At 40.4% G+C, this 27,985-nt stretch overlaps 1 protein-coding gene across 2 annotated transcripts in view; it reads right to left on the bottom strand.

Annotated features, from left to right (window-relative positions):
• Positions 1-3,717: 3,717 nt before the first annotated feature.
• Positions 3,718-27,985, bottom strand: part of Morc4 (MORC family CW-type zinc finger 4) — a 63,281-nt gene continuing 39,013 nt past the window's right edge. The window contains exons 10-17 of one of the 2 annotated variants that reach the window (XM_041646268.1): positions 27,799-27,901; positions 23,281-23,405; positions 21,929-21,994; positions 21,414-21,465; positions 19,931-20,103; positions 5,742-6,417; positions 4,914-5,197; positions 3,718-4,607 (exon numbers count right to left, since the gene is read on the bottom strand). In XM_041646268.1, coding sequence (XP_041502202.1) covers positions 4,454-4,607; positions 4,914-5,197; positions 5,742-6,417; positions 19,931-20,103; positions 21,414-21,465; positions 21,929-21,994; positions 23,281-23,405; positions 27,799-27,901 — 1,633 coding nt within the window. In that variant the 3' untranslated portion in view covers positions 3,718-4,453. Of the gene's footprint in view, positions 5,198-5,741; positions 6,418-19,930; positions 20,104-21,413; positions 21,466-21,928; positions 21,995-23,280; positions 23,406-27,798; positions 27,902-27,985 lie in introns of both variants that reach the window. The other variant, XM_041646269.1, reaches the window with a different exon arrangement.

Here is a 27,985-nt window from a genome sequence, read left to right as displayed (position 1 = left end):
TTTTTTTTAACAGCTGAAACGAACCACCATCACTTGAAAAGACTGAAGAGTAATTCTTAGAATTTTTTCTGTTTAGTTCTTACTCGCAAGATCTGGTCTGTACGGTAGTCTCCTGGTTAAATTTTGTACTTCTCAGTATTTATTCAGATTGTTTGTGTAAAGACCACCCATCTCCCTTTTCTTTTTCATAGTTGAATTATTCATACTGAAGAGTCACTAAAGAGAAACACCAGGCTGCTCACAACAAGCCCACTCCTATAGCCTGAAGCACCTACTGTGTTAGCCTTTCATTTTAAGAGCTTAACACCCAGGATTGTTATCTACCTCACTCACACTGATTTATATACCCTCCTCAATGAATGGGAAATTGTTTTAGATCAGAGGTGGAGATATGAAGAAAACACAATTCTATCATTAAACCATTCATTGCTTCTTTACTATATCCCAGGTACTAGGATAAGGAGTAGGATACAGTGGTTAGCAAACCAGTATGGCCTTATAGAACTTACTGAAACAGGTATATAAAAACAGTGCGTGTTAGATTCACCACTGGGTATCACTCAGCACATAGCAGGCACTCCAAAGTTTGTTGAATGAATGAAAATGGCTAAGTATATAAGCTTTGCTATGAGCTGGAAACAAACAAGGAAACTGTGGCAAGATAATATGGTAGAAATAGAGAAAAATGCAAGGCATATCTAGGAAGAAGATAGAAGCAAGAAGAGTGAACCATGGCAAGACTGGAAACACAGCATTGCAGTTGGACAAAATGGGGAGAGAACATCTCAGGAGAAGGCATCATCTAGATGAGGGCTCTGAGCTTAAGCGAGAGCTTGGTATGTTTCAGCTGGAAGCCAAGTGTGGGGGGGAGCGGGGAGGAGGGGGGATGTAAAGAGGTAAGTGATGGAAGATCACTGAGACCAACGTAAGAGGTAAGCAGGGGTCTTGTAGGACATTGTAATGGGGGGGTGATTTTACTCTAAATCAAATGGGAAGCGAATGAGAAGTGACTTATTGCCTTAAGCAGAGTCACATGATTTGATTTGTATTTTCGTTTTTAAAAACACACTCTTTCTAACGATAGAACAATTAATTGTGAGCACAAGAGAGTTCCCACAGTCTCTTGTTAGTTGTTATGATCCAAGCGAAGGAAGGATGGGAGTTTAGACTAAGGCTGTTGTGGTAAAAGCGAGTAGAGTAAAGATTATACACTGGCAATAGAAACAACAGACATGTTGACAGACTGGATGCAGGGAATGAGAAGAGGAATTAAGGATGACTTCCAGGTTTCTAGCTTAAGCAACTGGGTGGGAGGAGGTGCCATTTCCTAACATGAAGAACTGTGGGGGAGAAGTCCTGGGGTATGGCGCTGTTTATTCTTAGCATGATTTTCTTGAAATGTCTGTGAGCTATGTAAGTGTAAATGTCAAGTAGGCAGTTGAATATCAATCTGGAGCTTTCTAATAGGAAGTTTATGACACAAGTCTTATAAGTGGCACAAGGCTTAACACGTCCAAAGAAAAATTTCATGCCTTCCTGGGCTAGAGGAATCTTCAGAAATAAGTTGGCATTAGAACCAAAGGAAAGATGATTAAGAACATTTCAGGAGTGGACTAGGAAAGGCAGAGGACAAAAATCCGAAGGTACATTTAGAAATCGAAAAGCAGCTCAACGTGGATGGAAGAGAGCTTTGTATTTGGCTTGTTGGAAGATGGGTGTACAGAAGAGGGTACCCCAGACAACACAGGGCTTGAGAACCACGCTAAAGAATTTGTATAACATTTTGTGGGCAAAAGTGAGTAATAGCCAGTTTTTGTTCAGAGACATGACCTGATAAGATGTTAAGAGCTGTTTAGTGATATTAAGAAGTGCCTACCGAGGAATGGGAATAGGAGATGAAGGAGGCCAATTAAGAATCGATTTCAATTGTCAAGAAGTGAGATAATAAGCACCTACATGCTAACTGACAAGTAAAGGGAAATATTTGTAAGGAGATTTATGTTAACCTCAGAGGAAAGCCAGGAGGAGGCACCTCTGTTTTTTTCATTGTTAGTACCTGTTTTGATACTAGATCACGGCTTCTGGTAAGGATGGGCAATACTCCAGTCTTTCCACAGTGATATTTAACATGAATTCAAGGTGTACAGGACTGTTTATCTAGGATGGGTCACCTTTCAAAGTGTATTGTCTGGAACTAGAGAATCCTTTTATTGCAGTGAGGTCACAGAATGTATCAGAGGGCAGAGTACCAGAGTAGCCTCTGAGGTTAGCTGACAGTGTGCCATGTTTCCAGAAGGAAACACCATGGAAAACTGCTGACATACAGGTAGGAGGTCTTGTAGGACATTTGTAAAAGGTTTGAATTTTACCATAAGTGTCTGTATGGTATCAAGGTAACCAGGTAAGAAAGCAAAGGCTCTGCCACTGGAGCAGAGAGACTAACACAGGTGGGTGCCGCTGGAAGAAAAATTGTGAGTTCAAAGCCATGGGCAGACAGGACACGAACCGGGGAGTTTGTACAGACAGGAAGCACCGGTAAAGATGAGTTAAGTTTTCAATCTTTTCCCCTCTAGAGTTCCATTATCTGCCTCCCCCCACACATCCAACAAACGGCTACACAGGCTGAACTTTCCATTCACTGAAATTCCTCCTTGCCTGGGCTCCCATTCATAGTATTCGGATTTGTGCTAAACCCCACCCTTCCCCGTCCCCATCTGACAAACAAGTATCACTGAGAAAATAATTGCATGTGATCCTTCTCTTGTTAATAAGCCCATTGAGACAACCGAGGTCTTAGATATACTGATGCAAATGTCGGAAACAGAAGATAATAATACAGCCTGCTAGAGCTGCGGTGAGATAGAGTGGTAGGAGCACGGGTATGTTTGGGTACCATTCTAATGGGGAAGCCTGGCTATGGCCTCATCATATTCTCCACAGACTCCCAGGAACATTTATTTATGATGGGCCTCCCTTCAAAGGAGGTAAGGTATCCTTGGGACAGTCCTCTGAAATAAATCTACTGAGGAAAACAGAATGACTACCCCAAGTGTTTTGTTTATACTAGGGAATCCTTTTACTGCTGGTGGATTCTGCCTTCCTGTTATTATTCCTATCCTCTGCATCCTAGTTTTCAATGCAGACATACACACATACATAGGTGTATGTGTGTATGTATAGATATACATATATGTATGTATACTTATATGTGTATATAATATATATATATATATTATATATACCATCACTGTTCAGCGTATTTTCAGGAGTACTTGCAGACTATATACTACATAAATATAATAAAGCAATGGATTCATAAAATACCTTCTTTTCATGAGTATCACTCTGAATAGCCTAGAAATTATGCAGTTACACTACAAGGGATAGCAACTAAATCTTTCTAATCTAAAATATTTTTTGATACCTGGAATTTAACAATGTAGTGATACATAAATTGTGATCCTCGTATATTTATTTTCACATATCTATTATTAAAATAATAATACCGTGGGGAACTGGTGAGTTGGTTGGTAGGTTCCTTTTATGCAAACCTATCAGTCTTACCAAACACATTTTTCACCTTGTGGATTTCTGCACATTTGTTTATGCTGTCTCTCCAGAGGTACTGTTAAACTCAACAGAAAGTATAAATGTAAAATGACTTTAGACTTTCATAAATGTCTCATTTGACACCCAAACTCAAGCCTACTTGTTAGCTTTCAAAACAATTTATTTTGCAACATAAGAAGAACAACGAGAATGTAATAGAAAATTTGAAAAGGGCAAGAAGATAGGAAGAAGGAAAATATCAACCATAATCCTACCACTTAAGCAACAACCGTCATTAAGAGCGTTGCTATGCTCACTCCTTAACCTTCATTAGGTCCCACTTATGGTGTACTGCCTTCCTTTAAGTTGCTCGCCTCTGTCTTCCATGCCACGCCTATACCACTCAGGCACACCATACCCTTCTTTTATAGTTAGCTAACTTGCTGTGACTTGTGCTTCCGGCTAGACTGTTAGAACCCTGGCAGGGCTGGCAGCATGACTTTTCCCACCAGGTGAATTGGACCCAACATTTGCTGACTGATTTAACCCAAATGAAGACGAACCATTAGCAGAACACGAAATAGGCCACATATCTAGATCATGAAAATTAGTGCTTTCCAGTCACCTAACTTGGTGACTATTGCTTTTCTGTTCCTGGACTCTTAAAAGGCTATTTAATGGGCCTCTTTCTTCACACCCACACTGAATGCAAAGTACACTGATTAAGAACCAGGACTTATTCAAAGACTTTCAATATAAGGCATAAAGGTGAAAGGGAAAGAAGGAGGCTGGGGGAGGGATATGAAGGGAGAAGGGAAGAAGAAGCAGCAGCAGCTGGGGGAGACATATAGTACACAGGCAGTAAAGAAAAGAGAAAGCTAGGAGAGGATATATAGTCTGGTGCTCAATCCAGTATGCGATTTGCCTCCAGCACTGTGTACAGGATCCCATCCACTTGTTCTGAGTCATACCCGATCTCACAAAGCTCCAAGTGAGGGAGGACAGAAGTAAGGAGATAGCTGACGTGGATACGTAGCCGCGTAAGCTTTGCCAAAGCCCTGTATAATGGAGTGAGGGGATAGGAGAAGAGATGACAGGAAGTCATTAGCCAACAGAATAATACGAAGTTCCTGCACAATGGGCCTATAGGTCTTAATAATTAGGTCTCCATGAGGTAGGAAGAAGGCAGACAGAACCATGCCATCAAACACGGGGAGACTGGCTGCGGCTTTCTAAGGAATAATTACTCAATCCGTGGTGGTCAATGAATTAAGACTTTCTCCCCTATGACCAGTAAACTGGGGGTCTTAGTGGATAATTCCCCTTAGTACTCACAAGGTGATAACTAAACCCTAGTAATTAACCTTTCTAAGTCATCTCTCTCTGTGTTCTGGCAGGAGACCTGGGCCTTCTGCAATACTTCCAGTTGTGTCTCTGTCTCTTTCAGTTTCTCTTTTAGTTCTTGCTTCTCCTCTTTGGTTCTTTCTAGCTCCGCTTTCAGAATCTGGAATTCAGCTTGGCGATAACCCATGTGCTTCTTGCTCCAGTATAAGCCTTCAGTCTCCTGGGTACTATAGGTCACCAATTCATGTTGAGCTCTCTTAAATTCAGAATGCCAGTGATTCTTCTCCTGTTCCAGCTCCTCTACCTGCATTCCAAGAAAGACAAAGTCAGTGATCAATACAACCAAAAGTTAGAGTATCCCGAACCATTTCTACTAAATCTATCCTGTGGTTCTATTATTTATAATGCTTTATTATACTTATGCAAATCTCTTGTCAAACCTAAAATACAGAGGGAAAGCCCATTAGGGTCCTCTCAATCTGAGAATACCACAGACTAGTTTAACGGCATATTTTGTTTAAAAGCTTCAGAATATGAAAGAAACCACCAAAATATCAGTACCCCAGTCCAGTGGTTCTCAACCTGTGGGTCATGACCCAATGGGATTTCAAATGATCCTTTCATAGGGATCACCTAAGACTATCAGAAAACATGGTATTTACAATATGATTCATAACAACAGCTAAATTAGAGTTATGAAGTAATAAAACAATTTTATAGTTAGGGGTTCCCACAACATGATCAACTATATTAAAAGGTTGCAGCATTAGGAAGGTTGAGAAGCACTGCCCTTGTCCCTTGGTTACAATGACCTCTTCTTATCCCTACTGGTAAGGCATTGCCCAAACCTTTTGCTGGAACAGATTCCTTTCAGCCAAAACACGCTCCAGTTTTTCTGTGGTTCTCTTCAATTCTTCCAGTTCTCTCTGGTTCTTTATCTTTGGCATGTTCCGACTTCCACTCTCCTGGTAGCCTTTTCCTTTGCCTGCAGTAGCTGTGGCAGGGGCCACAGGAGAATAAGGGTTCAGGTTCCAAGGTTCCGCTGCTGCCTTTCTTCTGCCTACAAACTCCTCCCAGTTGAAAGGGAATAGCTGGATGGGAGCTCCTGAATCTCCAAGTCCCTTCGCAACTCTGACCACCGCTACAAAAGGCCCTTCATTCACTTCTCTATTCTCGCTACTCCGGTTAGATTCTTCTGCTACCAATATTGGCATCTGATCTTCTAATTCTTCAGAAAGCAGGGACTCCTGGTCTTGGTCTTGGGACCCTAGACAAAGTGCTGGAGCTTCCCTGTTGTGGCCTGTGCTCTTGTTTGCTTCTGGGTATTCTGGTAAGAGGTATGGTGGTGTGCTTCTCTCAGAACTGGATTTCTCAAGGCTGTCCTCTCCTCCTAGGTCGGCAATAGTGGCCTCTCCCCTCCTGTAAGGACTGGACATGGAGTAATCTATAGGAGATGGTGTCATATCATTTTGGAACCTCCTTCGTTTCTCCACAGGCTCCTCACTTAGGATCAATTTGTATTTACTGCAGAAAGAAGAAACAAAATTGTAAGCTGTCACAGTACAGGTTAAGAATATTCTTACTCTACAAATCCCCTCCTCAAGGCACATATTCTTTCAGGGTAGGACTATTATTGCCACGGCCAAGAGATGCTTTCTTCCTGAGAGTGTACTGGATGCTGTCCCTAGCGTGTCAATGTTAACAGATGATGTGGGACTTTTACTAGGAAGCCCCTTGTGGAGATTGTTAGGTCACAGGCTGGGGGTGGGGGGAGCGTTGTGTTATCCTCAGAAGGGATTTGGGTAGCACTCGTGGGACCCTGAGTTAGTTCTCAGGAAAATCAGATGCTGTAAAAGATGTAATGACTTGCTCTTGCACACAACCCTAATACTGTGATCCCACCCACCATAAGGCTTTTACCAGAGCCAAGATGAAAGCAGCAACACCGTGCCCTTGAATCTCTAGTCTTGTGAGCTATACAAACATTTTGTTTCTTGTAAAGTTACCCGATCTAACACATTTTGTTACATCAAGTAGTACAACAATTCAGCCCCCTCCCCAAGCCTCAACCCCTTCACTCGTGCAACTGGATGAATTGACAGCTGGGGCTAGGAGAGAAATAAAGTTGGTAGGTTTTAAGGGTTAGCATAAAATAGCCTTGTTAGAAGAAAACAGGAGGGGACTGACCTTGGTAGAATGTTTTCAAAATGAATTTTAAACCACCCTAACTGTCAAGCTTCCTAAAAGCAAATAGAGGAAGACAAACAAAAACTAAACACACACACACACACACACACACACACACACACACACACACACACACACACAGAATCTCTTAACACAGATGGAATAAAAGGTCATTTAAAAAAGCCTAGGTGGGAGGAGGGGGAGGGAAATGGGAGGCTGGGAGAAGGTGGAAACTTGTTTTTTTTTTTCTCCTTTTCTCAATAAAAAAAGAAAAAAAAATAAAAATGAAAAAGTGCACTTTTAAAATGGAAAAAAAAAAAGCCTAGCGGTGTATGCAGAAAAGAAAGCCAGCTCGTTAATTTTAAAGTATCACAAACCCTCCAGTATCAAAGACTTAGCATGTTTTTATATTGCAATAGTACTCCACACAATTCCTTGCCAGCCAAGTGGATTATGTCTATTGCCCACTATTCCCTTGTAAAAGTTAATTAAAACACAAGGCCCTGATTAGAAACAAAGAAAGTAAACCAATCAGATCAAGTTATTTCCCCATTATGACCAACACCTTCACTTGGTCAGGCCCAAACTGGAGCTCCCTTTGTTCTTCAGGGAAAGCCAGATTCCATGGCCTCAAATCACCTTCCCTTTCTGGCTACTACAAGCACTAATGTGTTATGGAATATTAATTTAAGATGTATTACATTTGTTTATGCTGTGGAACATTTGTTTAATGAAGCAAAGATGTGTTTCATTCTTTTCCGTTGCATTTGTTTAAGTCTGTGAAACTGAGTTACCTTGCCTGTCTAAAATACTTGATTTGTCTAATAAATAGCTGAGTGGCCAATAGCAAGGCAGGAGAAAGGATAAGCGGGGCTGGCAGGAAGAGAGAATAAACAGAAATAGAAAAAGAGAGAAACGGTAGCAAAAGAGAGGAAGGAGCGAGGACACTAGAGGCTAGTCCCCGAGCTACACAGCCAGCCACAGAGTCAGAGTGAAAGAAAGATCTACAGAAGTAAGAAAAGGGAAAAGTCCAGAGGCAATAGGTAGATGGGATAATTTAAGTTAAGGAAATCTGGCTAAAAATAAGCCAAGCTAAGACCAGACATGCATAGAAAGAATAAGCCCTCGTGTGTGATTTATGTGGGAGCTGAGTGGCAGGCCCCTAAAGAGTAAAGAGTAAAAAACAAACAACTACACTAACGGGTAAAGAATCTATCAAAACAGTTGGTGCCAGAGAAATCCATAGTGATCTTCAATAGGCAGAAGGATTGGAAAGCCATTTCCCTTCTTGTAATCACCCCCTCTCCAGGTGACCAAGAGATGCCAAGGTAAAAAACCAGCTGTTGAACTTTGGGTGAGAAAGGATCAGGCACGTAACTAGCCTCCTCAGAGGACCTCAAGGCCACCCATGTCTCTGTGGCTTCGGAGGGCAACTGTGAAACCTCTCAATCTTAACCTCTGAGAACACTCTATGAGTTTCTTGGAATCCAAACGGGCCTGCCATCTTAACAGCTCCTGTGATATCCTTTTAGCAGTTTGTACAATACTACGCAGAAAGAAACGCTGGGCACAGTGGTGCATGCCTCTAATCTCGGCCCTTAGGAAGCTGACGCAGGAAGATTGATGGAACTTTGAAGCCAGCCTGGGCTACAGGCCTGTCAGGGAAGGCTACACACTGAAGCTGTCTTAAAAAAAAAAAAAGAACAAAGACAAAAACAAGTTTTGTGAAAGTAAATAAAGTTGTATTATTTGTCTGATCTTCATTTGCCCAACTCTAAGGGCTCTGTTCATAACAATTTCCGATTTGACTATGATCTTTCCTCTTAGGAATCTCAGACTGTTGGCTCCAACCTACGAGAACCCCCCCCTCATTCTCCTAAGTCCTAACCCCAATACTGACTTTAGAACTGCTTAGCACACCTTTCTTCCTGGAGGTACCAATGGTATCTCCAACTCGGTGTGTATAAAACTGACTCCTGACATGCTCCTTCAAACATGTTTCTTCTCTCCTGTTTCTTACTGGTGTTAACATCATCCAACTGGTGGCAATTTTTACAGTTTTATGTGGTGACTTACACTCCCAAGATGCTGGTTAGGGTACCATTACCTTTCTGGATGGCTGCAGCGGCTTCCTATGACCTCCCCCCCCCCCCCCCGGCCAGCTCATTCACTATGGTAATCTCCTAAAGTCAGGCTTCAACATATTTAATTCCTTTTTAAAAACTTTTTATGTGTTGCTGCCTCTAACATAAAAGTCTAAATGTCTTAACTGGACAATCAAATCTTCCCATGCCAAAACACAAGGAACCTCTATGCTAGGTAGTGTGTTAAGCCTTATCTGATTCTCTCAATTGGAAGGCAGGCAGGAATATTATCTTAACTGCTTTAAGGGACGGTCAGGAAAAGGTTGTAATTGACTGCAGCTGCTAAGTGGCAGAGCTGGGGTATATAATTTGGCCCTAGCTTTATCTTCCATTACTAGACAAACACCAGACAAACTGAATTGCTGGGTGATTTCTTATTGTGATCCATTTGGCCACAACAACTCTCTCTTTTCTAGCATTACACATTTAAATCCTGCTTGCATGGTACTTTGACTTTCTGTAATACTGCGTGTGTGGATGCACATGCATACTGCATGTGAAGGCCAGTGGTCAGCATCAGGTGCAGTTCTGCAAGATTCATCTACCTTGTTTTCTGAGACAGGGTTTTCACTGCGGCTCGGGCTTGTGACCAGGCAAGGTTCCAGGCAAGGTTAGTGGGAGAGCAGGTCCCTAGGGACTCTTCTGTCTCTGTATCCCCAGTGACAGGATTACAAGCAGGCACTGCTGAATCTGGCTTGTTATGTGGGTGCTGTGGATGGAACCTGGGGCTTTGCACTTGAGTAATAAGCACTTTATCAACTGAGCTATCTCCCCAGGACCGCTTGGAGCAATCTTAATATTCTTTTATAAGATGTGTTACCATCTATGGGATAAGAGTGTACATGTATGTGTGCACATCATACTTGAGTACAGACTTAGCACCTCCTTGACAGAGAGCACTTAATGTGGTAGAAACAGAGGAACAAAACTTTCATGTAAGTGGAAATCAAAATAGGATTATTATCCCAGGTGGTGGTGACCCATGTATTTAACCTCAGCACTCGGGAGGCAGAGGCAGGTGGATCTCTGAGTTCAAGGCCAGCCTGGTCTACAGAGCGAGTTCCAGAACAACCAGGGCTACACAGAAAAAAACACACAACAAAAACAGAACTATGGATTTCTGTTATTTATTCTATATTTCTCCAGAAACTCTGGTTCTGCCCTCTAGGAATCGATCCTAATACAAGACCTACACCTGCTCCTTGGGTAAAGATTAATTGTAGGTTTTATATGTTTGGAATTCAACAACATTGCTTTCTTTTCATTTTCTCTTTTTTACCACATTATCTGTTGTTACTTTATATTTTAAATTATCTTCTAAGCCTTTTACGTTTTCTGACACAGCTACACAAACCATCCTTCTGCTACTCAAAATGCTTCCTGCAGCACTCCTCTCTGTTTGACTGTGAGTTGGCTACTTCATAAAGAACATGCAGAAGACTATATTGAAATTAGAATATTTTAGTTTTTGGACATTCATTATCTTGTTTTTGACTCTGTTTAAGACACCATGATAGGCAAAAGTAAGAATCAACACTGTGGCTTCTGTACAGTGTGTATGCACTCATTTGTGACAACCTCTTTTTAAAATGCTGTGCATTTACCCATTTAGAGTATGCATGTCTATCAACGGCAGTTCTCTGCTTCAGACTTTGAACAGCTGGGATAACAAGCCCGGCTTTTCATAACTGATCTCTATTATTTAGTGTGTTTCCAACATTTATCCAAGGTGTATCGGTATATTATTGTCTCTCTGGTGTTGATATGGTTTGAGTATGCACCCCAATAATTTACATGTAAAAATCTAATCCCCCTTGTGAGATACAAAATATGGAAACTCAATTCAAGTATGTCTGGAGGTAGGGTCTTTGGGAGGTGATTAGGGTTAGATAAAGCCATTAGGGGAAAGCTCTAATGATTACTAGTGAGGGTCATCAGAACATAGGGAGAAACACAGAAGAGGACAGTGGCGAGGGAAAGAGACTGACAGAGACTGACAACATATAGAACACATATGCAGACACAGATGTGTGCTCCGTCTCTTGCCATGTGATGCCCTGCACTGTCTCAGCACTCTGCCAGCAAGAAGGCCTTCCTTCTCCAGAGTTAGGGATGTGCTAGTTAGAGTTAAAGCTTCCAGAACTAAGTTAAATACATCTGATTTTCCATAGGGTTACACAGCCTAGAGCATTTCATTATAGTAAGAAAAAGTTCATTATTACCAGTCCTTTACATGGCTAAGTAATATTCCATTGTATAGCTCTTTAACTTTAAATATTTTATTTTTGAGAATATTATAAAATGTACTTTGATCATATTCACCCCCTCTCCCAACTCCTCCCCTTCCTACTTTTCCTCTTCTCCTTAGCTCCCTAATTTTTCCTCTCACTTTTTACCCTCATCACAGTTCATGTTACTAGACTAGTCTTGAGAGTGGGCCTACCCTGGAGTGTGGCTGACCTACCAGGGGCCACATCATTAAAGAAAACAGGACCATCTCATTAGATACAAAAAAGACCTTTGACAAAACCCAACATCCCTTCATGATGGAGTTTTATCACCAAGGGATGTCGGATTTTGTCAAATTTCTTTTTTTTTAATCTAAAAACTCCCAGAGAATTTAGGGATTCAAAGTCATTATCTCAACATATTAAAGATTCAACCACAAATTTCCTACATGTGATAAATATATTTAGCAAAGAAAGTATCAGGAAACAAAATCAACTCTCTCTCTCTCTCTCTCTTTCTCTCTCTCTCTCTCTCTCCCCCTCTCTCTCCCTCTCTCTCCCCCCCCCCCCTCTCTCTCTCTCTCTCTCACACACACACACACACACAGAGAGAGAGAGAGAGAGAGAGAGAAAGACAGAGAGAGAGAGACAGAGAGACAGAAACACACACAGAGAGAAAGAGACACAGAGAGAGCAACCTTTCTATATATAAACAAATAAACAACAAACATATTCAGAAGAAAATTAGGGAAACAATCCCATTCATAATAGCCTCAGAAAATTAAAATGCCTTGGAATAAGTCTAAGGAAGTGAAAGTCATATAATAAAAACTGTAAGACAATAAGGAAAGAAATTGATGAGGATATTATATATTTTCTATCAGCTTATCAGATGATGGGAATTTCAGCTGCTTTTACCTTCTGTCTACTGTAAACAATGCTGCTATGAACACATGTACAGTTTCTGTATGAATACACATTCTAACTTTTCTAGAATATATATTTTGAAGTGGAATTACTGGATCATAAACTATTTGAAAACATTTAACACTCCCAGACTTCTCTACTGAAGCAACTGCAATATTTTGCATTTATATCAATACACAAAAGTTCTGCTTGCGCCACATCATCACCAACGCAAATTATCTGCCTTATTGAAGATAGCAATCTTATTGGCTGTGAAGTAAAAGCTCATTTTGGTTTTTTGTTTTGATTTGTAGATCCTTGATGGTTACTGATACTAAACTCATTTGCTTATTCGTCATCTGTGTATCTTCACTGGCCCATTAAGCTGTTTCATTAGTGAGATGTAACAGGCTTTATACAGTCTGGATTCCAACCCTTTATTACATACAACTTTTCTAAAGTGGTCTCCCTCAACTCTATGGGTAGTTGGTTTTACTTTATTGTTGTTGCTGCTATTATTTTTGGTGACAGGGTTTCACTACAACTCAAGCTAGCCTTGAAATCCCAATTCTTCTTCCTCAGCCTTTTATTACCTTGATAATCAAGGTTCTTCGCACCTCTTTTTTGTTTTGTTTTTGTTCTTGAGATAGGGTTTCTTTGTGTAACAGTTTTTGCTATCCTGGAAATCATACTGTAGACCAGACTGGCCTGGAACTCACTGAGATGTCTCTGCCTCCCGAGTGCTGAGATTAAAGGTGTACACTACCACTGCCTGGCTCCTTTTGTTCTTAAAGATTTATTATGTATTTTCAGTCATGTATGAGAATTTGCCTGCATGTATTTATGTACATACACTGCATGTGTGCCTAGTACCTGCAAAGGCCAGCAGAGGGTTTCACTGAAACTGGAGTTAGAGGTGGTTGTAGGTGCTGGGAACTGATCTTGGGTTCTTTGGAAGAGTAGCAAGTGCTCTTAATAACTGAGCCGCCACCTCTGTAGCTTCTCAAATCTTTTATTTTTTTTACAGCTATCAATTAAACTATTTTTCATCATTCCTTCCATTTTTGGTGCTATATCCAAGAAACTATCGCCTTGTCCAAGGTTATAAAATGTTACTCTTTATTTTAAAGGTTTCACACTTAGCTGTTACACTTAGATCTGAAAGCTCCTGTCAGTTACATGTGTATAGTGCGGGGTTAGGGATTCATCCTCATTTTGTTGCATTCAAATCTATTGAGCATAAATGTAAGGTTATGTGTTTCTTTTCTTTTCCACTGAAGTGTGTGCCTAACCTTATACCACTACTACGCTGTCCTGACTACTGTGGATCATTAAAGGCGAAGGAGACTCTAACTTCCTTCTCTTTCAAGATTGTTGTACTGATTCTATGTCCTAGAATTTCCATGTGAATTTTAGGATGGCACTGCTGACTACTGCAACAGAGACATCTGGTATTTTGAAAGAGCTTATACTGCATCTGTAGACCAGTTTGAGATTACTGCGATATTTTTTTAAAGTAACAAACCCTCTGGTAACAGAAATGATAGATGTCTTTCTATTCATTTAGGTTACCTTTAATTCAACAATATTTTGTTTTTCTTAGTGTATAGATATTATTTATACCAAGTCTGTTAAACTTATTCTAAATATTTTTAAGCTATCATAAATATAATTGCTTTGTGGTTTCTTTCTTATTTTTTTTTTTGGCTCTTTCAAAAATGTAAATTTTGGTCTTGATTCTTTTTTAATGTTTTGCTATTCTCCATTTCATTTCCACTTTAATCTTTAACCATTTCCTTCCTTCTGTTTGGTTATACTTAATGATTTTTTTTGTTTTTTTTTTTTGTTTTGTTTGTTTGCTTGTTTGTTTGAGACAGGGTTTCTCTGAGTAACAGCTCTGGCTGTCCTGGAACTAGCTCTTGTAGACGAGGCTGGCCTTGAACTCACAGAGATTCACCCACCACCGCCCAGCATGGTGATTTTCTTATTATGCCTTCACAATAGGCTTTTTCATTATGAAATGTCTCTTTTTAGATCTAGAATACCTTTTTTAATGCACGTAATTTTAAACTGTCTTGTTTTGTAGTGCAGGCTGACCTCAAAGTGATAGCGATCCTCCTGCTCCGTCCTCCTGAGTGCTAGGATTACTGGTGTACACCACCACATTTGGCATTAGAATATATTTTATCTGGTGTCAGAATAACTGTCTAGGTCTATTAATTTGCTGTTTATATGGTATGCAGTTTCTGTCCTTTACTTTTGACTCATTTGCAGATTTGAATCTAAAGTGTCTCCTCTGGCTGACATATCTAGACTTTTAAAGGAAATCCAATGTAACCACATCTGCCTTTTGACTGAAGTGTCTAACGCAGATACACTGTGTTCATTACTGATATGGTAGAGTTTATAATGGCTATTTAGATTTTGTTTTCCATTTGTGTTATGCCTTCTTAGCTCTCTGTTTCTCCAGTATTATTTCTTTTCTATGTTATGTAGATTCTTTTAGTAGAATATTTACAGGTCTAAGAAGTTATTATTTTATCTTTTATTTTTCCAGCTGATTACTTATTTTGCATATGTAAGTATGCGTATGTACACAAGCATGTGCTACACACAGCCTCTATACTCAAGTCAGAGGATGTGTAGGAGCTGGCTCTCTCCTTTCATCCTCTAAATTCCAGGGATCAGGTTGTCAGGCTTGGGGTCGGGTGCCTTTACCCACTGAACCATCTAGTTAGCCCAAAATTATTTCACCAATTATTACTTTTTTACAATATTACATCATTTGATGAATCTATAAGAAGAAAACAGAGCAAGTAAAAATTTTCAAGACAGGCTTTTCTCTGTGTAGCCCTGCCTGGCTGTCCTCTGTAGACCAGGCTGGCCTCAAATTCAGAGATCCACCTGCCTCTACCTCCTGAATGCTGGGATTAAAGGCGTGGGCTACATCCACCTGGCACAAGTACAATTTTCTTATATTGTCGCTGCTTAATTTTTGCTGTCTTCATTTCTGACTATGCATCAAAGGTCCTCTCTGTACTGTTACTCCAGTACAGCCTTGCTATACCATTCACTGCCTTTGTTTACTATTGTCAAAAATATTTATATTTATATACAAAATAAGTTCAATGATAAAGTTCTATATACATGTAATTACATATAAATGTCTTAAGTAATTATTCCTTAAATTGGTCAATAGAATGAAGAGTGACATTATATTGTTTTGTAGTTCTTTACACAATTATCTTTATCAGCACTCAGATTATTGTCTAATTTCATAAGAAATTACTAAAAGACAGCTCTTGTCCTGCAAAACATCCTTTAGTATTTCTTATATGGCAGGTCTGCTATATAAGATTATATATAATACACACACACACACACACACACACACACACTTACAGATTTAATGTATAAATTTACACACCAAAGAATAAATTTATAGCATTTAATGCCTTAAAGATAATTTTACTGGAATTAAGCTTTTGGTTGACAGTCTTTTTTCTATCGCCTTAAATACTTCATCTTTCTTTAGTTTGTTTCACATTGTTATAATAGAGTACCCAAGAGTGGGTATCTTATTAGGAAAGGGGTAATTATTTGAGGCCATAGTTCTGGATGCTGTTAAAATCAGGTAGCTGATTTAGTTGGCTTCTGGAGAAAGTCTCACTACAGCCTGACTCATGGCAGAAAGTAGAAGAGCATGCAAAAGACAGAGACCTTCATGATGTTCACACCTCTTAATAGTCTGACGAATACTGGTACACTAGCAATTAAATATCAAGCCAAGTTTGGCTGGGGACAAACCATATCCAAGTCACAGTAGCATTCCAATGCCTTCTGTTCTCCATTGATTTTTATGAGAAATCACCTGTTAATCTTAATGAGACCTGCTAGCACAAGGCCGTTCACTTTTGCTCTCTGTACTTCTCCAGTTATTTTTTTAAAAAGCATTTTATATTTTATTTGTTTGTGATTTGGAAGCTGCCACCAAAATTTAAGCAGTCTGGTTTTTTGTAACATACTCATTTACTAATAGCTTAGATAGTCCCTTTTTTGTCACCTCCAAGAGAGCACAGAAATATATGTATTCCAAATTATCAGGGATGTGATTTTATCTTTAAACCTGGCCTCTTAGGAATCATCACTGGATCAGAACATTGTTTGGCCAGCGGTTGGTGGTAAAATTCATGCCAGGGGGCGGGGGTTTGCTGTCTGTCTGCTGTTTGATCTAAATGCAGCTTGGGTATTGGTTTCAAGTTCACCTTCTGTCCTATTCTGTTTGTTTCTTAGTGGGTGCCGGTTTGTGTTTATGCAGACCCTTGCTGACACCCAGAATAAACTGCCATCTCAAGAAACTTGCCTCGATTGTCTTTCTCTCTTTCCATTACCAAAATTCTGGCTATCTCGCTATTTTATTTTTTGCAAGTTTTATCATGGAGTTATAAGCACCCTCTTAATTAATATCTATCATCATCTATGGCCCATTTTATTTCTGACAGTGTCCTTAGGTGTGAAATTCTTGATACTTTGCTCTAGATAAGTCAGTTCCTTTAGATAGAGCTATGGAGTTCAACCTTAATTCTTGCCTTTTTCTCAAATCTGAACAACTTATGCAAAAAGTAGAAGTAAAGACAATGACCTGTTTCTTCCAGAGATGAATCTCTTCATTATGGATGAGGACTGGGGTGAATCTGCACTTGCTCCATCCACAATGAACCTTTGATCTATGAGCAATCTTGAGCTGGGGCAATGGAGGCCGAGTTTTGTCAGCTTGCTTTGCCTGAGTGATTGCCTCCGCCCTACAAGTTGGGGGAGATAAAGGTGGATGGGAGAAGAGAGACCCAGTCCTTTTGGGTCAATCTCTATTTACCTTCCACAATACAAAACTGAGGAAAATGGAAGCAGTCAGAGGCTTGCTCCTCCGTGGTAAAACGAGTTTTCCTGGGCAGAAGTATCTTTTAAAATACAAACTCATCAGCTCTTGTCATAACTTAGTCACAATATATACATAAACTACAATCACTAATTGTTTCCTTTGCTGGTACACTTATGGCTATTTTAGTCCTTAGTTTGTAGCACTTGTAAGGGAACTTGCATACACTGGAGATATTTAGTCACTGATTATTCCATCACCTTGATCCCCTATTACCCTAAAAGAATAGATTTCATAGAGCAGAATGAATGAACAGAAGTAAATTACTTTCTTTACCAGAAGTAAGCTGTTATCCCATAAAAGGTTATGACTGACAGCTTACATCCTAGCTGAATCTATTCTTCATTGTATTGGAATTCCAATCTCCCCGTTTTAGATGCGGAAGACTATTCACAATGTCATTTCCAATGACCTTCACGGAGGACCCTTCTAACCTACACCAGCATGACTTCTTAAAGGTCTCCTGAGCAGACTAGGCTTTATTTTGTATAGTTATTAAGCAGGACTACAAAACTCAAAGGCTTGTATTATGTTTTAGGTTTTTGATAATGAAGGAAAGCTTTGTAACTCTTGGTTAAACCTATTACTTCATTAATACCCTTTTGTCAGAAACTCTATTTTATTAAACCTGTGAACATCCCCATTTCCCACTTCCAGACAAAAGCCCTGCTAATACGCTACTCTGTCTCAACAAACTTGAATGGTTCTATATTTGCAGCCTTAAATAGTGTAATTATTATCATTTGCTAATTTTACCATAAGATATAGTATTAGCAGCATTGGGTATCATTTAGCTCCTAAAAAATTTTACTCAACAAAATAGAATTACACATAAATCTTCAAAGCACTCTACAGCATAAACCTTATATTCCACAAAGACTCATACAAACTCTCTGATAAAACCTAACGAGGTATGCCACCCAATGGATGTAGTGCAGTACTGCACCCAGAACATATATACTAAACTATCCCAAATACCATTCGTAATCCCCCTGAGGTTTCCATAAGCCACCACAGAGTTACCAAACAAATGTAGGCAGAAAAAGAAAAGTGGCCATTAAAATGTAAGAATTTGAAAACATGGTATGAAAATAGCCAGACGACCAAGAAAGAGAAGTAATATTTACTGTGCACCCCTTCAAGCCTGCAATGAATGATGAAAAACTAATGAAAGCAATAGGGTAGAGTTAGGGTCAAATTACAGAGACCAGGGTGGACTACTGTTTTCTACCCCCTTGCTACAAAATTCAATTTTCTAAATTGCTCTTTCAATCTGACTGGGATTTAAACATTGCTTCCTGAGTTCTGACCACGTTCCAAGCAAGGCTTGGGACGCTTTCCCATAGACTGTCATTTACTTCTTCTAATAGCTTTATGTCCAAAAGTTCACTTTCTCTTGAGGCCACCTGCTCATGTTCAGGAGATCTAACAATTCCTGTATTAGCTACACAGCTTAATTGTGTGTGGAAGAATCACAGTACAGGGGACTCGCAAACTTGTACAAGTCTTTGTTTATGAGGCTGAAAGACTTTCCTAAGAAGAAACGAGCCAGCAAAGCTCTATCACTAGCGGGAGAGGTTAGCTGACCCTTATGAAATAGTCTATGGCCTCTGCCCTATGCTATGTTACAAAAGGGGCACCGAGAAACTCACAACTGTTTTGTAGAAATCACATTAATGACGACTGTAGACATTTCTACTATTTGAGAGCAATTCTCTGTTTGTCCTTCACAAACGAAAACAGCAAGGAAGAGAAATGCTAGGTGTGGCAATTAGGAGTACTGTGTTCATTGCTAGTGGCAATACGGGGGCTGCTGTATGTTTTAGTACCTCAGAGACGCCTAAGAAAATTCATAGTTATCCTCCTTCCTATTACATGGACTAACAACATTGACGAGGTAGTAGTAAACGAAGTGAAGCCCAAGAACAAACTTTTTTCCAGACAGGATCTCACTGTGTAACCTGGCTGGCCTGGAATCCACTATGCAGACAAGGCTGTGCTCAAACACATGGGAGCCTCTGCCTCGTGGACAGTGGGATTAAAGACTTGTACCACCATGTCATGCAAGAAAAAGCTTTTGGGGATGACTTATTTTCTAGTAAACAGTGTATGATCATGAAGGACACATTTCTACTAGTTAATTTTACACAGAGCCAACACATCATAGACCTATGAATCCTCTGTAAACTTTAATATTAATGAAGTATAGGGACAATGACTTTCTATATAGCATTACCTTATTTATATAGCACTTAATACTTTTCAAAGACTTCAGTAGAAAACACAAGACAGCGACCATTTCAAAAATATATAGGCTCGACATAGCATTTATAAGAAGGAAAAACTAGGGAGTGCATGCAAGACACAATTCTATCAATCCCAAACTATATTTTCATGAATGAACTTCATGTGTTAAGAAAAAAACTTACCTGGAATGGTGGTACACGCCATTAGTACTAGCACTTGAAAGGAAGAGGGAGGTGGATCTCTTTGTGAGTGTGAGGTCAGACAACACATGCGCATACATACATTACATATATAGTTTATATAATAGGTATTATAAGTGATATCAAATTACTCTACAGGAAAACAGACTCTGAGACTTATTTTTGAAAGCAAATAATGGTTTTAGTCACCTGGAAAACTGAAAAACACTGGAATCCAGCCACTTCAGTTGAAGAGGTGATTTGTTTTCTTCTCCACCGGATGGAAGAAGGCTCGGGCTATTGATTTGCTCATATCCAATCATCTTGTCATTTAGTTCAGTCATCTCTGGTGTAGTAGTAATCTTTGGTGGATTACTGAGGACCTAACAAAAAAGAAATAGTTCATAAAAATCCCAACTTTGAGCCAAATACCAAAAGATGTGTCAATTCTTCTGATGCTAGGAAAGAATGTTTGGCCAAATAAACAGAGCAAACAGTGCACAGCAATGTACGCTAGAACACTGACCCCAAACACAGTCGGTCACTAATTATCAGCTAGACACCAACAGACTCTTCCCAACTCTTGTATTGGTTACTAGACCTATCCCACCCACAAGACAAACCCAGGTCCCAATCGCTGTCTATTTCGCTCTCGCGACCCAGGTGAAGGTTGGGCTTTCATCCTTCCGAGCTCTGTGTGGAAAACGTGGGTGGAGAGGAAAAGCATTGCAGCAAGTATCTGCTGGTTTAGGAGAGACACATGCCAGAGGCTACCACATGTTCACAGTGCACACAACAGAGACATGCACCTGGGATCTTGTTGGAGAGCCAGCATATGAAGAAAATATGAGTAATTAGGGTGAAAGAATAAAGGGAAGGCAAACTGAATGAGGATAGGGCAGTCCTGGAAATCCCGGTCTCTGTACAGACATAGGATATGAACCGTGATTACTCACATGCCTCGGATTGAGTAGGGTACGTGAAGAAGCGTTATTAGTGTTAAACTGCCTCTCTCCTCACTAGTCTGACCTGCCCGACTGGGAAAGTAAGTGTATCTAACATGCGACTAGCAGATCTCTGGGAGCTAGGGTCGAGAGGGAAGTCATGCAGAAAGGCAAGGAGGGTGGGAGAGATGCATGGGCGCCATGGTGGCTGTCAGGAAAGGAGTGTCCCTGAAAGGACCGCCAACCTTATTGCACCCTTCAGCGTCCGGAGCTGGGCAACCATGTCCGAGAGACAGTGCTCCTGAAAATTCAAAACAGCAGAGTCTTTATAAAGCCAGCCAGCCTGAAAGCAGGGATGGGCGGGGGCGGGGAGGCACAAAGAACCAACCCTTCTTCCCAAGAGAAAAGAGTTAGGAATGATCCCTGAATCCCAAATGAAAGGAGACAGGAAAACCAGACACTCAAGAGCAGCAGCTTATGAAGATGGCACACAACTGCTAATGACACAAAGGTGTCATTCCCATTGCCCAGAACCGGGACGGATCCAAGTCTGGAAAATAAATGACGTCATTCTTCTGTTTCAGTGATCGGAACAGCAACGACGGAAGATCAACACAAAACTCAAAGAGCCAATCCAAAGAAGAGAGCACGAGAAGAAACCCTCAGCATTGCTGGGCAGTGGTCTTCAACCTGAATCCTGTGGGGGCGGAAAACGGTGTGAGAAGAGGAAGAATGGACCTGTCTCTCACCTGGTGCTTGTCACTTTCCATAGGCTGCTGCTTCTTCTCAACGGTTTCATCTCTAGAAGATAAAAGTGCTATTTAGATTCTGGAGGCCAACGTAGGGGGACTGCAAGCTCAAAGCCATCCTGGTCTACAGAGTGAGTTACAGGTAAGTCTAGACTGCGTACTGAGACTGTCTGTAAATAACGTGATATTTAGTGCACTCATGCAGTTCAGAGAAACTGGGCTATATTCCTGAATTATGCTACTGGAGAGATTTCAAACTCTCGCTCCGTGTCTGTGCATGCGTGTGTGTGCGTGTGTGTGCGTGAGTGTACGGAGCAGGGAGGAGACTGACCAAGCAGACCAGGACAAGTTGAGGCATTCTGAAGGTGACAGAAGGAAGAATGGGCAGAGCACACAGGCGAGGGGGCAAGCACGGAGCCCTGCAGAGCTATCTCCCTCCTCAAGCCTTTGTCTTGTGACAGGGAGAGTGGTCCCTCGGCTCTAGGAAGCAGAGCACCGCCTCATGTATACTCAACTGTTGCTTAGCCTTGCTCAGGTATAAGTCTTCAGTGCGTTCTTGTTCTTCTGGAACAGAGCATCGCCTGTGGTACAGACAGGAAGTCATCTTTCGGAAGCAAAACATGGTTCGAGCTTTTACTTTTTACCTCCCTTAAGGGCAACTTAATGATTGGGTAACCTTCTCCAGTTTGGATCCCATTCACACCACACAAGCTAGCTATACTATAGCACTGGGAAGGGAATCTCAGGAGGAAGAACCAAAGGCACGAACAAATTTATTCGGTGGCCACAAGTAATGCAAAAAAACCCCTGATAAACAGGAGTATCAGTTGGCAATAGCATTATATTCATTTTGCAAGGGAATAAAGCGGATTAGAAGGTTCTCTCCTGGCCTAACTGTTAATAGATAAAAGACAGCATAGTCCAAAGAGGAAAGCATTAACAAAGAAACTTCTAGAAGTCATTTTCATAACCTGACCACTCAGTCTCATTTCCTGTCCACAGGCACATGTGGAGACCCTAGAGGTGTGCTTCCAAATTACACACCTAGCCTTCACTCACATACTTTCTTCCCCTTTGGATATTTTCTCTAAAAAGCATACTCTGTTGGACTACCTTCTATTTACCAGCATGTGGTCCGTGAAAAGAAGAGTAGGTAAGAGATCACAGCTGGACGGAAGCAGACTGACTTGTTAGGAACACACGTAACTACTGAGTTATATCGGGCACTGTTGAGACGTTGCCTGCTCTAAGGAACATATGGCACACTAGGAACACAAAGAAGCAAACCAAGTGCTGTACAGCACTGACTGCACAGCAGATCCTATTTACATGGATCCTACAGAGACATAGGAAAGCTACTGACTTAATGTGCAATGTAAGGAACCTAGTCTTAAAGAACAAAGGCTCCTGTAGAATCAAACATAAATAAGAAACAAACTCCCAAAAAATACCCCCAAGTACAAAATGGCATAGGAACAAAAGTCAAGAATCAAATGCTGCGGGAGGTCAGAGTGAAATCATCGAAAATTGCTATTAAGAGGAAAAGCTGCCACAAAAGAGTTCAGCTCCTCAGACTGTTATGATTTGAAATGGAACATGGGATACAGAAAGTCATTTCAATCAAGAGAAACGACACTATCAGAGTCATGGAGGGGAGAGGAGCCATGGCATCTGTAGGGAATAGTGCCTTGTAGGGGTTTGGTAAAGTACAATGAAAAATAAGGTTAGCTACATAGTTTAAATGGGACCAGCCAGCACAGGGGGCTCGAATGCCAGGCTAAAGAAGACAGATTTGATATGAAGTGGTTCTGTAGAATATGAAGACAAATCAGTAGTCATCAAAAGAATACTGAGTCCTAGAAATTACCTGTACTTTGAATGGGGATTATAGTAACAAAACCATCTGTCAGGTAATGTGGATGGATCCACCTTCCCAGGAAGTTTCCTCCATTTAAGACATTCATCACACTGTACCCATGTCTGGTCGGGAATCTTCCTGGGTGAGGAGAAACAGAAATGTTATTGTATAGATCCTAGCTCTGGGCTTTGTCCTACATTTAAAAGGTATGTCCTAAAACTGAAAACAAAACTTTTATGTGGAAAAATGCCTAGAAATTGTATAATTTTGATGTCTGAAATGTGTGTATTGAGAGCAATCTAGATAACTATATCAGATGTGGATACAAAACATACTGATCTACGATTATTTGTAGAGGATAATAATATTTATTCTAGAAACTTTTTTGAGAAAATAATAGGTTAGTTAGTTTTACCCCTGAGATTTATTAACTTGAGAAAAGTATGTGTATCATACATTGCTATAAAGAAATAAATCTCACCCAATTGTTTTATTTCCTTGTCCAGTCACTGAACAAATTTTAAATGTATTTAGAGGAAGCATTGTCATCAAAATCTCTCCCCCACTTCCGAGCACACTCCTAATTTCTCTCACTGTCATCAAAATCTTTTCCCCACTTCCCTGAACGCTTTTGCTTTCTCTTTTCACTTTCACAACTTGCCCTTTGGGCTTAGGGATGTAGCTCAGTGTGCAGCTTGCTAGCATGCACAGGTTCTGAGTTTGACTCCAGCATTACATCAGACCACGTGTTTATAATGCCTCAATCACATTACTGTGTTGCTATTCCCAACATCCATCACAAAAGGCAATGTACTTTGGTTAAATTTCCTAACTATAAATGATGGCTCCAACAATTGGTCAAAATGATTAAGATAACTCATCCAGGGCTGACCTCTCCAAATGCATATCCACCCTCAATATCAATTCCAGAAGTGTGCAACCAAATCACTTGTAGATGAAAGTGAATTCATTTCCCCATGGAAGAGAGTAGTGCAGATGTAGCAGGAGGTATAAATAGTGTGCAGAGTTGTACCGGAGAGCACCAAGGCTGATGAAAACACACAGGGAGGAGAGAGGCACCTCCGGCCCACTTTACTCCCAGGGCGAGTTTTGTGTATCCTGCACATTACAGCTCTTCTACTAGACTGTTCAATGAACTGGTATGCTTCTATTATGACTTCTTTGAGTCATTTTTCATTGTATTAAGTCCTGCTTTTTTATTACTAGTTTTAAAGTAACATTATCCCATTATGAAAAACTATAAAATAGAGAACTATATAAAGAAGAAAATAAAAGGTACTTGTGCCACTCAAATACTCTTTTTTTAAAAAATCTATTTAGCCAAGTTTTCGCAGACTTTTGGATCTCCCTATTGCTCTAGGTTGCTCCAGACTTGCAACCTTGAAGCTCTATGCTCAGGCCTGACCTCTGCTGTCTGCTACTTTCACACAGCTACAAAGCCGGAGCCCTTGGAAAGCAGTTTCAGCAGAAGTGGAGCGGAGAGGAAAGGTTGTGTTAGCTTTGTTTTAGATGCATTTGCACAGAAGAACGTCTTGCAAAAAGATGCCTGTATTACTCTTGAGGACAAGAACTCTAAGAGGCAGCAGCTACAAACAGACCACGATGAATCCTTCAACCCAGGCAGAAAGAAGGGCTGTAGAGCTTCTGCCTGCAGTAAATACAAAGTCAAAGGAGTTATATATATTGCCCTTGCTATACCCCTCCAGAAGAGTGTAGCTTCAAGAACCTGGGTGCTTAATTTGAACCTTAGCTCTACTGTATTCTACTTGGCTAATCCTGTGCAAAGGGTGTAAGTTCTTTGTGTGCTGGGCTTTCTATTTGCCAAGTAATAATACCTGTATACTGAGAGTTCTGTGGATTACTGAATAAATTATTACATGAAAGGAACTAAGAATAGTGTCTGGAACTTAAGTAATATTCAATAAATAATCTCTATTATTAAAATTCTTCTGCTAGAGAAGCACTTAAAGAAATGTTCAATATCCTTAGCCATTAGGGAAATGCAAATCAAAACTACTTGGAGATTTCATCTTATACCGAATGGCAAAAATCAAAAACACAAATGATAGCTTATGCTGGAGAGAATGTGGAGCAAAGGGAACATTCCTGGTAGGAGTGTAAACTTGTACAGCCACTTTGGAAATCAATATGGCGGTTTCTCAATCTACCTCAAGACCCACCTATATATACCACTCTTGGGAATGTACACAAAGGATGCTCAATTATACCACAAGGACATTCAATCGTTCAACTATATTCATAGCAGCTTTATTCGTAATAGCCAGAACCTAGAAACAACGTGAATGGCCCTCAACTAAAAAATAGATTTAAAAAAATGTGGTACATTCATACAGTGGAGTATTTACTCAGCTGTTAAAAACTACATCAGGAAATCTGAAGGCAAATTGATGGAACTAGAAAAAAATCATCCTGGTATGTACTAACTCATAAGTGAATATTAGCTGTAGAACAAAGGATAACTATGCTACAATCCACACACCCAGAGAGGCTAAGTAACAAGGAGGGCCCAAGGGGGAATTCATGGATCTCCCTGAGAAGGGGAAACAGAAGAGATCTCCTGGGTGGGCTGGAGGCAGGTGGGGATGGAAACTTGAGGGACCGGGTTTGGGAGTGGATGAGGAGATAGTATTGAAAGAGATGACTGGAAAGGGGGGCTTTTGGAGATCAAGTAGAAACGTGATATAAGGGAAACTCCCACAAATCTACAAGGATGGATGACCCCAGCTAAGACTCCTAGCAATAGTGGAGAGGATGGCCTTCTGCTATTGATGACTACCCCTATTGTTATCAGAAAGCCTTCATCCAGTAACTGATGGAAAGAGATGCAGAGACCCACAGCCCAACTGAGCTTGGGAATCCCGCCGAAGAGAGGGAGGCAGGATTGTAGGAGCCAGAGGGTCAAGGACATCACAAGAAAACCCACAGAATCAACTATCCTGGGTCATAAGTACTCACAGAGTCTGAACTAACAACCAGGGAACTTGCATGGGATCAATCTAGGTCCTCTACATATATGTGACAGTTGTGTAGCTTGTTCTACTTCTGGGACTCCTGCATGGGATCAATCTAGGTCCTCTACATATATGTGACAGTTGTGTAGCTTGTTCTACTTCTGGAACTCCTGCATGGGATCAATCTAGGTCCTCTACATATATGTGACAGTTGTGTAGCTTGTTCTATTTCTGGGACTCCTAACAGTGGGAGAAGAGGCTGTCTCTAATGCTTTAGTTGGCTCATGGAAACCTATTCCTCATACTGATTGCCTTGCCCAGTATTAATTTAATAAAAGGGAGGTGCTTAGTCTTACGGCAACTTGATATGCCATGCTTTCTTGATACCCATGTGAGGCCTGCACCTTTCTGAACAGAAACAGGAGTGGATTGAGTTGCGGGGTGAAGAAGAGGTGAGAGAATAGGAGGGAGGGGGAAACTGGATGCAAAATAAATTAATTAAATAATAATTTTAAAAGGAAAAAATCTGCTGTTAGATCTTACATGCCCCAGCAATATATGAACTTCTGTCTCACTACATTAATCAGTGCTAATTTGAAAGAACAAATATCATTTAATCTTAATTAAATTTTTTTTGGCAAAAATGATGGATTGAAATCAGTTGAAATCTTTAGAATAATGTAGAAATATACATACAGCATTCAGACTGCATTTGAAACAGAATTTTGCACCAAACATTAATCTAGTAATTTCTATTTTAAAACGTAGAAGCCTCCCCTCATATGAGAAGGGCAGTGTAATCTCTACCACTTTGATATCTAGCTTGGTGATGTTATCACTAACTGTGTGTATGTTCTTATGCAGTCTGTCTTCTGTGTTTATCTTGGTGATGTTATAACTAACCGTGTGTATGTTGTTATGCAGTCTGTCTTCTGTGCTGATCTTGGTGATGTTATAACTAACTGTGTGTATGTTGTTATGCAGTCTGTCTTCTTGGCTTATCTGTTTCACCATATCTACAAGGAATAAACTCTGCTTTCCCTCTACTGTGTTTCGTTCTCTATTTCTGCCCTGAAATACCTTTTCAGTCACAATAAAATGTATCAAGACTAAAGAGGTAGCAAGTTTGTCAACATGTCTGAACACCTAGCCTATGCCATGCACTGTTCTAAAATCATGGAGTCTAACTCAGCACAGAGAGTTGAAGTGACTCACTGAAGAGCTCAAGTGAGCTTGAACGATCAAGGAGTAGGTCTTGACTCTCCACTGAGTGTCTGCTTTAAATGGCCAGAATTCCCCACTGTATTAGTCTCTCCTAAACTGACAGCATTAACATTAAGCCCTTCACATCTATTATCCAAACCACATACATCTTAAAACAGAATGAAGAGGTAAAATGATGTAATTAGTACCTGTGCTTTCCCTATTGCAGTTAATCAACCTTCCTGATGTGAAAAACACTACGTTATCCTTGTTTCTTCCATTTGATGGAAGGACATTACCCTTAATGCTTTCACATTCTATATTTTATTACTGATGGTACTGGCCTGGATGCAGGTAAGTTCTCAAAATTCTCTTGAGATGTTTTTTCCTTCCAATAAGCATTGAGCTTCTGAGCAAGCGCATTTATTGTCGACCTGAAAGAAAATGCAAGGAGTATGTCAAGGTCCAGCATTTTCATAATTTTTTATCTCTCAGAAGATCCTGTTGAACAGAACCCA

The sequence above is a fragment of the Microtus oregoni genome, unplaced genomic scaffold, assembly GCF_018167655.1.
Source record: "Microtus oregoni isolate MIOR12 unplaced genomic scaffold, Mior012 000127F_ref0000509, whole genome shotgun sequence".
Lineage (NCBI taxonomy): Eukaryota > Metazoa > Chordata > Mammalia > Rodentia > Cricetidae > Microtus > Microtus oregoni.
This window is presented reverse-complemented; position numbering and strand designations above follow the sequence as displayed.